This window comes from Mercenaria mercenaria, chromosome 15, assembly GCF_021730395.1.
Source record: "Mercenaria mercenaria strain notata chromosome 15, MADL_Memer_1, whole genome shotgun sequence".
NCBI lineage: Eukaryota > Metazoa > Mollusca > Bivalvia > Venerida > Veneridae > Mercenaria > Mercenaria mercenaria.
In genome coordinates, this window is record NC_069375.1 from 24,226,603 (window position 1) to 24,239,176 (window position 12,574).

The window sequence follows — 12,574 nt, forward strand, 5'->3', positions numbered from 1 at the left end:
TCATCGATGTGGGTTCGAGCCTCACTCGGGGCATTGAATTCTTCATGTGAGGAAGCCATCCAGCTGGCTTACGGAAGGTCGGTGGTCGGGCACCTGGGGTCTTCCTCCACCATTAAAACTGGAAATTCGCCATATGACCTATCATGTGCGACGTTAAATCCAGCCAAAAAAATAAAAACTCCCAACATTCATTCTCCATTAAAATGCATGTCCATATTGGCTCTAAACTTCTGTATACCTTCCAATCCAAGAGGCTAATTAACACCTATAACCTAGGTTTACTACAATGTTTTGTTTCATTTTTCTTTGCAGCAAAAACACTGGACCAGAACCGCAGTATGATAAGATAATGTCTGGTTACAAAACTTTTACAACAGATAAACCATTCAAGCTAAGGTTGAATAATGCCATTCTTCCCGAACTTACCATAGCATACGAGACGTGGGGAGAGTTGAATGCCGACAAAAGCAATGCTGTGATAATACATGCGGGACTATCAGCTAGCAGTCATGCCAAAAGTCATGAGGTATCTAATAGTTTAGTCTTTTCTTAGAACTCAAATTTACTCCCTAATTTGCTCTGTTCTGCCAGGCTTAGTTCTGGGTCCAGTTATTCGAAATTTTAACTGGCTGTTTAACTACCGGTAACCGCCAATTGAATTTTTATTCAAAATATTCATTTTGATGGGAAACAAAAGTATGACGTTTTGATTTTACTATAAAGACTTTTTAGTGTTCATAATTGATTTTTTTTCAAGTCTTTTTAAATATAACCCCAAGAGTTGAGGACAGTTGCGGCAGTTTTGGGTAAAAAATTTCCCAATAATAGAATTTGATCAAACTTTGTATATGAACAAAGTGTCATGTTAGAAACAGAATTATGAAAACAAAATTGAAGGTCGCCATGCTTGTTCAGGAGTTATCTGCCCTTGAATATGCAAATTTGAAGAAAAATCAAGTTTTAAGGGCAAATAACTCCTAAACAAGCACGGTGACCTATGATTGTTTTTGCATTTTTCTGTTTCTTACTTGAAACTGTGTTCATAGAAAAAGTTTGAACAAATTCTATTATTGAGAAATTTTTGCCCCATCTCTCATAACAAGAAACTGCAGCAAGTGTCTTTAAAGGTGGTCAATCACATTTAAACAACATTTAATGACATTTTTTACTTTTTGTATATTCTGGTAGAGAATTATTTAAGGAACAAAAAGACCGATTACATAGAGTTAGATTCCTGTTTGAAATGTATATTTTATTATTTTTACAAAATTTTGTAATTACTCCCCTTTAATATGAAAGTATATTAAAAGCTGGGTATTTCTTTTTATTTTAATACAATGTCTAGTTTTACATTTGCATTTGATAGACGTATGAACTATTGAACAATCTGAACCAAAATGCAAGTTTTAAAGCTGTGTGTAGCTTCTGAATTCATTTATTTTCAATCTGTCTTGGTTGCGTAACCAAGATAGGCAAAGGGAGGTAATTATAATTTTTCAAACTTGCGTTTCTAATGAATTCCATCTAAATACATAATTTTTAATGCAAATATTTTACAAATATATTACAATATGTCTAATATTTATACATTTCCTTAGGCAAAGTATGTTTATCGAATTTATACTTATGATAAAATAACTCTATCTTGGTTGGGCAACCAGGATAGGAAAATGAAATTTTAAAAATACCTCCATTGAAAATCTAATTTGTATTAAGTGTTAAGTGAACATAAATGAGTGTAAATGATCAGATGCTAAAGTTTCGAACAAATCCGTTACATGGCCAAAATCTGATTATCCACCTTTAATTGAATTGGATTAGTCATCTGCTAAAATTTTGAACAACACGGAATAAAGTTTTTGAGAAACAAAAAATTTCAAGGAATAATAAGTAATATTCAGATTTCTTGTTTGATGGTAATAAGATTATGTCTGTTGAAATGGGTGTTAATATATATTCCCCAAATGACCTGGTTTGGTAATAAGATTATAATAAATTACCACATTTAGCATAATTTTAGTAATTAGCACAGTAGAACATCTTATTTTAGGATTTTAATGAAGGTTGCACCAGTGCATAATAATGCCCATAAGTGTAAATTGTTAAAACACATGACTCGCACATCAGTCACTGTCAGAGTGACACATTTTGTGACCAACTTTTACAGGTATGTTACAAAATACAGTAAAATCTAAATAGATGTTAGGTAGAGTAATCCTGAAAGGGCTAATTGTTTTCTACTGTAACAGGTTCTTCCTGTAACAATTTTCTATTCAGTCCTTCATATAAATAATGTATTAGTCTAGAAGTCTTTCGGTAATCTCTGTGCAAATATTTGTATAAATTTTCCGTTGTGTTTGTTTAGGATAATCCAAACCCTGGTTGGTGGGAGAAGTTTGTTGGACCTGGTCGCGCTGTGGACACAGATGATTTCTTCGTTATTTGCACAAACACCCTAGGAGGTTGCTATGGCACATCGTAAGTTCTGAGGAATACCTCCAAATACAAGCCCCCTCCCATAATAACTCCCTCCTTAAAAAAATCTCTAACCAGTCTTTATATTTTGTACAAGGAATTTGCAAAAGAAATATTCAGAACAAAAGTATTCATTCAAACAAAAAAAAGTTCTTGTTAGAAGGTAAATGATAAAAACAACCCCTGAAATTTCTGGTTATTTTTATAAACAGATAAGTCTGAAATCTCAGTCTGTCCATCAGCACTACTCAAAGAAGTTGTCTTTAAAGCGATTTTGACTCACAGTTGGGACTTCAGTTGCTGACTGATGGTAAAATGTCACTTGCCCCTGACTTCTTTAGATTCAAGCCCTGCTTGGGTCATTATGTGAAGAAGCCATTCAGCTAGCTTATTTCTACCATGGTGCCCACGGGTGCCTGAAACGACTGTTGGGGTCTTCCTCCACCATTAAGGTTGGAAATTTAAGTCTCTATTTGACGTATTTAACTGTGTCACGGTGACCTTGAAAAGCCCAAAAAAAGTTGCAGAATATCAAACTGATGTTAATATTCCCTCTGAGTAACTTGATTAATTTATCATATTCATTTTCAGAGGTCCCTCTTCAATCAATCCACTCACTGGTGAGGTAATAAATGTTTGTTGCATGTATTATCAACAATTTATTTCATGCAAAGGTTTGTAATGCATTTCAATCTCAGTTACAGATACAAAAATTTCCTCTGCAGTATTCTGTTTATGACAAAGAAATATTGTATCTCCAAGTATGGAAGATTTTGATTTAATGCTATTTTTATGCCCCCGAAGGGAGGCATATAGTTTTTGAATCGTCTGTCTGTCTGTCGGTCTGTCAGTCTGTCGGTCTGCCCGCAGTTTTCGTGTCCGGTCCATATCTTTGTCATCGATGGATGGATTTTCAAATAACATGGCATGAATGTGTACCACAGTAAGACGACGTGCAGTGCGCAAGACCCAGGTCCGTAGCTCAAAGGTCAAGGTCACACTTAGACGTTAAAGGATAGTGCATTGATGGGCGTGTCCGGTCCATATCTTTGTCATCGATGGATGGATTTTCAAATAACTTGGCATGAATGTGTACCACAGTAAGACGACGTGCAGTGCGCAAGACCCAGGTCCGTAGCTTAAAGGTCAAGGTCACACTTAGAAGTTAAAGGATAGTGCATTGATGGGCGTGTCCGGTCCATGTCTTTGTCATCGATGGATGGATTTTCAAATAACTTGACATGAATGTGAACCACAGTAAGACGACGTGCAGTGCGCAAGACCCAGGTCCGTAGCTCAAAGGTCAAGGTCACACTTAGACGTTAAAGATCATTTTTCATGATAGTGCATTGATGGGCATGTCCGGTCCATATCTTTGTCATTCATGCATGGATTTTAAAATAACTATGCATGAATGTGTGACACAGTAAGACGATGTGTCGCGCGCAAGACCCAGCTCCGTAGGTCAAAGGTCCTAAACTCTAACATCAGCCATAACTATTCATTCAAAGTGCCATCGGGGGCATGTGTCATCCTACGGAGACAGCTCTTGTTCAACAGTATTATAGTTATGTAAAGGATGACAGTGCTTAAAGAGCCATAAAGCCTTAATTTTTTATTAGCTGGACTATTCGAAGAATAGGGGAGCTATCCTACTCGCCCCGGCGTCGGCATGAGTGTGAGTGTCTCACATATATTAAAGTTTGCGTACCACCCCAAATAGTTTCAAAGTCCATTGAGATATTGCTTTCATACTTTGCATACTTGTTTACCATCATGACCCCAGTCTGTAAAAAGGAGGAGGCAACTCTGTCAAGCATATTGACTGAATTATGGCCCCTTTTCGACTTAGAATATGCTTATTGTAATGTTAAAGTCTTACTGATTGCTTATAGTATACTATCAAGCACTGAGAATAGTCGAGCACGCTGTCCACTGACAGCTCTAGTCTTAAAAACCGATGAAACAGCTTACCAAATAGATGTCATTTGTACTTACATGGTTAGAAAAACACTACTTTTAATATTGCACATGAACTGTTATAGTTAGAGCCATAAATGGAGGTAATAAAAAACAATACATTCATTAAAACATTCTAGTATATTCAGCAATATTCAAACCTTTGACAAATGTTAAAGAAAGTAATTATCTGAAATAGGATTTAACAAGAAATTAATGTATTTTATGTTCAAAATGGAAAATGCGGCAGCCAAGGCATTATGAGCCTTTCACGTTGTTCCTGGATTCTGTACCTATGCTCTTCTCTACAACTTCCCCACATGACTCAGATGTCCATTAGTATGTCTTGATTGTTTTGTGTTGGAACTTTCTGTTCGTTATTTAAGAACTGTAAGAACACTTGGGGTCAGGGGACACTGGTCTAGTATTTATTTTGCATTTACTGTGAAATCATTATTCATGGGGGACTATTTTTCAAGGGTTTCCTGGTTAGATCATTCCACAAAATTAAATCCCAATGAAAGTACATGTATATAATTCCTGTTCTTTTTAATCCATAAAATATAGAATACAATGAATTTAATATATCTCCTGGTCAAAACCATGATATTAAATGATTTTGTAGAAAGTTAGGTAAAGAATATATTGCCTTCTTTTCAGAAATATGCAACAACATTCCCAGTTGTCAGTGTCCAGGACATGGTTAATGCACAGTTTGCTCTACTAGACCATCTTGGAATAGAACAAGTAAGTATGGTTGTTCAAAGGTCATAATAAAGAAGTATTTTAAACCACTATTAATTTTGAAATAAATCGGCATAGAAATTTGAGTTTTGAATAGACATGTGATGTGACTTCCCAAACTGCGCTAGAGAGTAAACTGGAACCAGCAAACTGACGTTAACAAAATGCTCTTACATTTGCTCGTGCCAAGATTTGCATTTGCAGGAAAACAAACATTCTCGAAATTGTTCACTGGTAAACAAACCAAATTTGACTGTTATCTGTTCAAATTACTACCTGCGTGTTTAGAAATTACCAATAAAATACCTGTATTGCCAGTTAATTTTGCTTTTCATGTTGTAAATCAGAATGAACAGATTAAGGAAATATCTAAACTGATAAGTTTAATAGTTTAATCATATATAAAGCTTTAAACCTATTTGATTATCAAGTCCACTTCTTATGAAAATCAACTATTAACTGAGGTGGTACTATAAGGACCTGAGCAGGATTCTGAAACTCCAACCTACAGAAGTAGCTTGTGTAAAAGTTTTTTAAGATGTTGTAAGTAAAATGTTTCATATCATTTATGCTTGCAAGACACAGTTTTAATGTCTAAAGTATTTCAGACAAATGGAGAAGAAGAAAAACGTTTCCAAGCATCTGGTATGTTTCTGTCAGCCCAGTAATGTTTCTATTACAGAGCTGAGCATCAGTTCCAGACCAGCAGAGATAATGGCTTGACAATGACATGGGCAATCAGTGGTTTGGGATCAATGGTTTACTGTACATTCAGGGTCAAAGGATGCATGTTTTTCTCTATTTTTTTACAGTTACACGCCAGTGTTGGTTCATCTCTAGGTGGAATGTGCTCGCTAATGGCAGCGGCTATGTACCCAGACAGGGTTGGAAGGTATTTTAGTTATTGTTAGAAATTGTGATAAGCATAAAACAGTGTCCCCTTAATTCAGATTCACTACATTTCAACTGCATTGACAAAGTCAATATTTAGGCCCCTCATATATTTACATTAATTAGCTAAAACTAATAGGAAAAACTTTTACCATAAGATTTATTGACTTTAGATTCATTTGATTATCTTCATTGGTCAACGTCTTTAGCTCCACTATTCGGAGAATAGGGGGGCTATTCTACTCGCCCCGGCGTCGGCGTGACCTTTCTTGGTTAAAGTTTTTTGGGAACCTTTCTTTTTCTGTCATATCCTTGTTACTATTGCATATATCTTACTGTAACTTCACATAAACGTTGTCCAGCATACAAAGTATGTGCAGGGGCTGGGCCCATTATACATAAGGTAAAGGTCACCAAGGTGTTATACTTAGGTTATTTGTTATTTGTAATGTTAAAGTTTTTTGGCAACCTTTGTATTTCTGTCATATCTTTGTTACTATTGTTTATATCTTACTGTAACTTCACATAAACATTGTCCGGCATACAAAGTATGTGCATGGGGCTTAGCCCATTATACCCAAGGTCAAGGTCACCAAGGTGTTATACTTTGGTTATTTTTAAGGTTAAAGTTGTTTGGCAACCTTTGTTTTTCTGTCATATCTTTGTTTCTTATTGCTTATATCTTACTGTAACTTCACATAAACATTGTCCAGCATACAAATGAAGTATGTGCAGGGGCTTGGCTCATTATACCCAAGGTCAAGGTCACCAAGGTGTTATACTTGGGTTCTTTTTAAGGTTAAAGTTTTTCGGCAACCTTTGCTTTTCTGTCATATCTTTGTAACTGTTGCTTATATCTTACTGTAACTTCACATTAACATTGTCCAGCATACAAACAAAGTGTGTGCAGGGGCTTGGCTCATTATACCCAAGCTAAAGGTCACAAAGTTGTTATACTTGGAATTATTTTCATGTTAATTTTTTTTCGAAAGCTGTGACATATCTTTGGTACTTTAAAAGATAATGACTTGAAATTAAAAGTATTTCTTTATAATCATCATCTGCATGTGTGGTTACAATCCCCATAACTCTTATTGTATTTTTGACAGAATTATGCCCCTTTCATACTTAATGTTTTTTTGGCAATCTTTGCTTTCTTGATATAACTTTAGTACAATATAAGGTAAAGACTTGAAACTTAAAATGTATCTTTATCATCATCATCTGCATGTGTGGTAACAATCCTCATAACTCTGATTTGTATTTTTGACCAAATTATGCCCCTTTCATATTTAAATTTTTTGACAAACTTAGTTTTCTGGACATAACTTTGGTACTATATAAGACAATGACTTGAAACTCAAAATATATCTTTACCATCATCATCTGCATGTGTGGTAACAATCTCAATAACTCTAATTTGTGTTCTTGACAGAATTATGCCCCTTGGTGTATCTTCCTTTTAAAGTAGAGGTCTCTTATTGAGACATATATTCATTTTACTGTCAAATCGCTGAATAGTGGAGCACGCTGTCTTACGGACAGCTCTTGTAATATGTTAAGTTTACACAGGAATTTCTACCCAAGTTGAACTACCCAGTATGGTTATAAATTGTATGGTCATGTTAATCAGAAGTGAAAAATAGGTAATGAATAAAACCACTCGTCTTACTAAACCATAGAGCACAATACCTCAGGTCAGGGGTCATTGTTTTGAATTCCTGTTGAGTCATATGTTCTGATGATTACATGAAGACAACGTGTACATGGTCATACACACTTTACCTCCAGGACATATTTTATTTGCAGAAAACAGGTTAATTACCATAGGGAATGCAGGTACACTGGTTAGGTTATCTGATCACTGTATAAAACTGAAATACTTCAAAAAACTTTGTGACGCACATCAAAAAGAACCAGCAAACAGACATAATTCTTTGTTTCAGAATGGTTTCAATTTCATCCTGCGCACATAGTCACCCATCCTCTATCGCAATGAGATATCTCCAGAGGAAATGCATTATGAGTGACCCGAACTGGAACAAGGGACACTACTATGATAAGAAATACCCAAAAATGGGCATGAAGCTGGCAAGGTTTGTTTTTCTTGATGTAAACACTCCTAGCTTAATGCTGCTAGATGCTTAATTATGCAAGCTTTAGAACAAGTTCATATTAACCCTTAGCCTGCTGGCGGCTAGTGATTATGCCTTTGTGACCAGTCTGATCATGGTCTGCACTGTTCGCTATTCAGTCAGTAAATTTTCAGTGAACACCCCTTCACGTAATAAATGGTACTGCCCAGATTGAATGATGGACCAGTCCATTTTAGAAATTTAGTAGGGTAAGGGCAAAATAAAATCATGACTGATTATAACCTGCTATGGTCTTGAGTCATTTGTGGTTACATCAATCTTTGAAGACTAAGTCCTATTAAGAAATCCTATTTACTCCTAAAATGTTGATTTCACCATCATTTAGACCCACAAATTAATCTTTAATGCTGAAACTATGAAATTTTATGCCAGTTGAATTATATGATTCACAGTACAGACTTTTCTTTGTTTTTAGAGAGTTAGCTACAATGACATATAGAAGTGGACCAGAATGGGACAATAGGTTTGCTAGGAACCGTATAGACGAGATGGCACCAGTGACACTGTGTCCCACCTTCGTTATAGAAAGTTACATAGAGTACCAGGGCGAAGTTTTCAGTACCAAATATGACCCAAATTCCATTCTTTACATTTCAAAGGTATGCTTTTAGCTCGACTTTTCAAAGAAAAAGTAGAGCTATTGCACTCCCCTCGGCGTCACCGTCTGCATCGCCCCTTGGTTAAAGTTTTTGATAAAGTCAAATATCTCTGTTACTGTCAAAGATATTGACTTGAAACTTAAAGTAGTTATTTACTATCAAAGTCCACACCAGGAGAAACAATCCCCATAACTCTGATTTGAATTTTGACAGAGTTATGCCCCTTTTGAACTTAGAATTTTTTGGTTAAAGTTTTTACTGGCGAAGTTCTAATTCAGAGTCAAGCACTGGGAAAAGGTGTGCATGCTGTCTTATGGACAGGTCTTATTATAATTCCATGGACAATTTAGTGGGGTTGTTTTAATAGATAGTCCCAGAACACACTGAATCTCTTTAGTTTTTCTTTTTTATTACATTTATCATTCAGCCCATATCATGCTTGACACATTTGATTCTGCCTTTGCCACCAGTGTAGATCATGATCTACACTGTTCACCATTCAGTCAGTATCTTTTTGGTATGCACCCCTTTTTACAGTTAATGGTACTGTCCAAATTGAAAGATAGACAAGTTCATTTTAGAAATTTAGCAGGGTAAGGGTTAAATACTGTTAATACAAGTTAAATACATACCATTTAGCACACAGTTAAAAAATGTTGGTTAAATCAATACCTGGACAAAGAATTTGTTGCTTCAATAATTATTTAAGTTTTAACATACAATTAAAATGTGCTTTGTTTGGGAAATCTGCAGTTTCTTCGTGGAGAACATGCTCTTATCCATTTGAAAATTAGGAATACTTAAAGCAGCATGCCTCCAGATTTGGCTAAAAAAATAACCTTTCTTTCAAATTGAAGTTTGGTCTTATTATGAACATTAGAATATGAATTTTTGTTTCTAAAATATTTAAAAGTTCCAAATCAAGAAAAAAAAAATGACCGTGTCGGGAATCGAAGACATTTTCCTGTCGTCGTAACCAATAGCGCTATAGCTAAAGTAGTGAATAATGACTTCAAAATATAGATATTTATAATCGAGACAGTTTACATGGAGTAAAAGCGTGACAAACGCTTTTCGATTTTCATCGTAAAAAGTAGTAAAAACAGCAAATTCTCATGTGTTTCCGTAACATAAAGTTTGTCAGTAATTAAGTTTTAAAGCCTTCTTTAGAAATATAGCATTTATTTCAAGATATCTAAAAAAAAATTATTATTTTTTTGTTGTCGAACGATCTGGAGGCATGCTGCTTTAATAAAACTATTGATAATCAGGCTTTAAATTCAATATAAAGTGAAATGAATATATATGCCTGGCTTAAGGACTCAAAATTTTTCTTTACATTGCTGTGAGGGAAACCAACAATAGACAAATTACATTAAAAACATGTATCTTTCAGGCTATGGACATATTTGATATGTCTGAAGGATATGGTTCCCTGGAGGAGGGATTAGCTCGTGTCAAGTGTCCAGTAATGGTAATTGGTGTGCAGACAGACATCTTGTTTCCCATCTCACAACAGCGTGAACTGGCATCTGTTCTTCAGTCTGCAGGTAACAATAAAATATACAGTTAAAAACACTTAGCAGTGAGATTGCCAGATCTATTATTAACTGGAAAAAAGGTAACTTTGTGCTGCTTCTTTTTGCTGAATATATCACCATCATTAATTGAACAACGTTGTACAGTCAAACCTGTAACAAGCAGCCAGCTAAGGAAATGACAAAATTTGGCTGCTTAAGGCAGGTGACTGCTTAAGACAAGTTGAAATTAGAACAAAACGTCAGTTTGCAAGATAACTGGCTTTAATACAGTCGGCCAAAATACCTTTAACTCTCGAACACCAGATGCAGTATTTTCACAAGCGGCATAGCCACAAGTGAAAATATAAGATATTCATTCAGTGTTGTACAGTGAAACAAAACAAAAACAGCTGTTGCCCAGGGTCTTCCTATACCAAAATAAGGGTAGGAAAGAGCAATTTTCTGCTATAAAAAGCTAAATAATCACCATTTAACTTGCACCAAGTGAAATCAGTTCATTTTTACCTAGATTTTTTTCTGTCATCATTTTAAAAGTCACCATGTGCAAAATAAAGAATTGAAATTTTTAATTGCAGGCAACAAATCTGTGACATTTTATGAGCTGAACTCTGTCTTTGGACACGATACATTCTTGCTTGATTTGAATGGTGTTGGAGCAGGTGTAAAGGTAAGAATTTATTACTAAAAATAATTTTCAATTTAAGAATCGAGTTTGTTGTACAGTTATATATATTCGATCCTATGCAACGATGAATATCTCCTTGATGATTTGGCAGAAAACTGTACTCTAAAATAGTATGTCCTCTGCATATGGTTATATGGGGAAGTTGTCTACTAATGATGAATTATCTAAATATAGTAGAGTCTGCCAGCTTAGCTCAGTAGGGAGAGCGCAGATCTATGGATTGCGGTGTCCTGAGTTTGATCCCTGGGTGAGGTATATATTCTCCTTTAGGATTTGGTAATAGACAATGTGTCAGGAGTCATTTTGTGGAGAAGTTGGCAGATACTTGCCGAGAACAGGTTAGTACTGGGACAGAATCCTGGTACACCTGTCACATTAACTGCCTCCTGTTTTATGTCTGTAATATTGTTGAAAAACGGCGCTTAACCCAGAACAAACAAACAAATAAATACAGTAATATCTTTTCAGAATCTGTGTTGTTTGACTTTGCATTTACATGAATAACAAAAAGAAAACAATATAAATTGTTGTAAAACAAAAGAATATATCCTTAAGTATTGGTAGAATAAAGTTTAATATCAAAAAGAAGGAAATGTCTCATTTTGTCTGATGCTTAATTATAACTGGGGCTTGTTTAAATGCAGGTTTAAGAGAAAAATAGTGTGGTTTGTTACTTCCTGGCTGCAATTAGGATTTCACTTTTAACCCTTACCCTGCTAAATTTCTATAATGAATTTGCCCATCTTTCAATTTTGGACAGTACAATTCACTGCTAAAAGGGGCTCATACTAAAAAGATACGAAAAGTGCAGATCTTGATCATACTGCATGGATATGCAGGCTGATCATGATCTGCACTGGTCACAAAGGCAGAATCAATCGTATCCAGCGTGATAAGGGTTAAACCAGCAACTTACTGGTTGCTTTTCAGTTTTGCCTTTCTGAGTTATTAAAAGATTTACTGATAATAGATTTGTGTTAGCTTTAAATGTTGCCTTTGAGACCATTGTGAATTTAAGGGGAAAACAAAATCATCACAAGTAATAAATAAAATTTTTGAAATTGTTTGTTTTCCAGGGATTTATTGAAACACGGACATCAAAGAATGGCTTGGCCTCTATTCCAGGTCCAGACAGGAGTTATTTTTAAGAAATATGAAAAGTACAAACAACATCATGAAATGCTTGTTTGCCAGATATTTGCTATTACCTGCATATGAAATTCTTTGAATTATATGACATTATTTATTGTATATAGGATATATGAAATTTTGTGACACAATGTGACTGACAAGAAAGACAACAGCTGTTCATGCAATCTGTTAGATACACATTTTGACATAATTGCTTAAAAGCTATTGATACTACATGTATATTGAAGAGATTTGTTTGCCAACTTCTTTTCTAAAATTGATAACTTTTTGCTAACAGTTCTATTGTGATGTAAATTTTCTTTTATTAATTCAATAATATTATAATTCTGTACTGTAAATTTAGTAATTTTTGTGTCACTTGTGTTTTGCAGC

At 35.0% G+C, this 12,574-nt stretch overlaps 1 protein-coding gene across 5 annotated transcripts in view; it reads left to right on the plus strand.

Annotated features, from left to right (window-relative positions):
- Positions 1-12,372, plus strand: part of LOC123548512 (uncharacterized) — a 74,708-nt gene extending 62,336 nt beyond the window's left edge. For 3 of the 5 annotated variants that reach the window (XM_053524786.1, XM_045335818.2, XM_053524787.1), the window contains exons 3-12: positions 313-526; positions 2,366-2,478; positions 3,067-3,100; positions 5,095-5,181; positions 5,991-6,070; positions 8,016-8,165; positions 8,641-8,824; positions 10,221-10,374; positions 10,941-11,032; positions 12,127-12,372. In XM_053524786.1, the coding sequence (XP_053380761.1) occupies positions 313-526; positions 2,366-2,478; positions 3,067-3,100; positions 5,095-5,181; positions 5,991-6,070; positions 8,016-8,165; positions 8,641-8,824; positions 10,221-10,374; positions 10,941-11,032; positions 12,127-12,198 (1,180 nt within the window). In that variant the 3' untranslated portion in view covers positions 12,199-12,372. The remainder of the gene's footprint in view (positions 1-312; positions 527-2,365; positions 2,479-3,066; positions 3,101-5,094; positions 5,182-5,990; positions 6,071-8,015; positions 8,166-8,640; positions 8,825-10,220; positions 10,375-10,940; positions 11,033-12,126) is intronic. The other 2 variants (XM_053524788.1, XM_053524789.1) reach the window with 1 other exon arrangement.
- Positions 12,373-12,574: the final 202 nt, after the last annotated feature.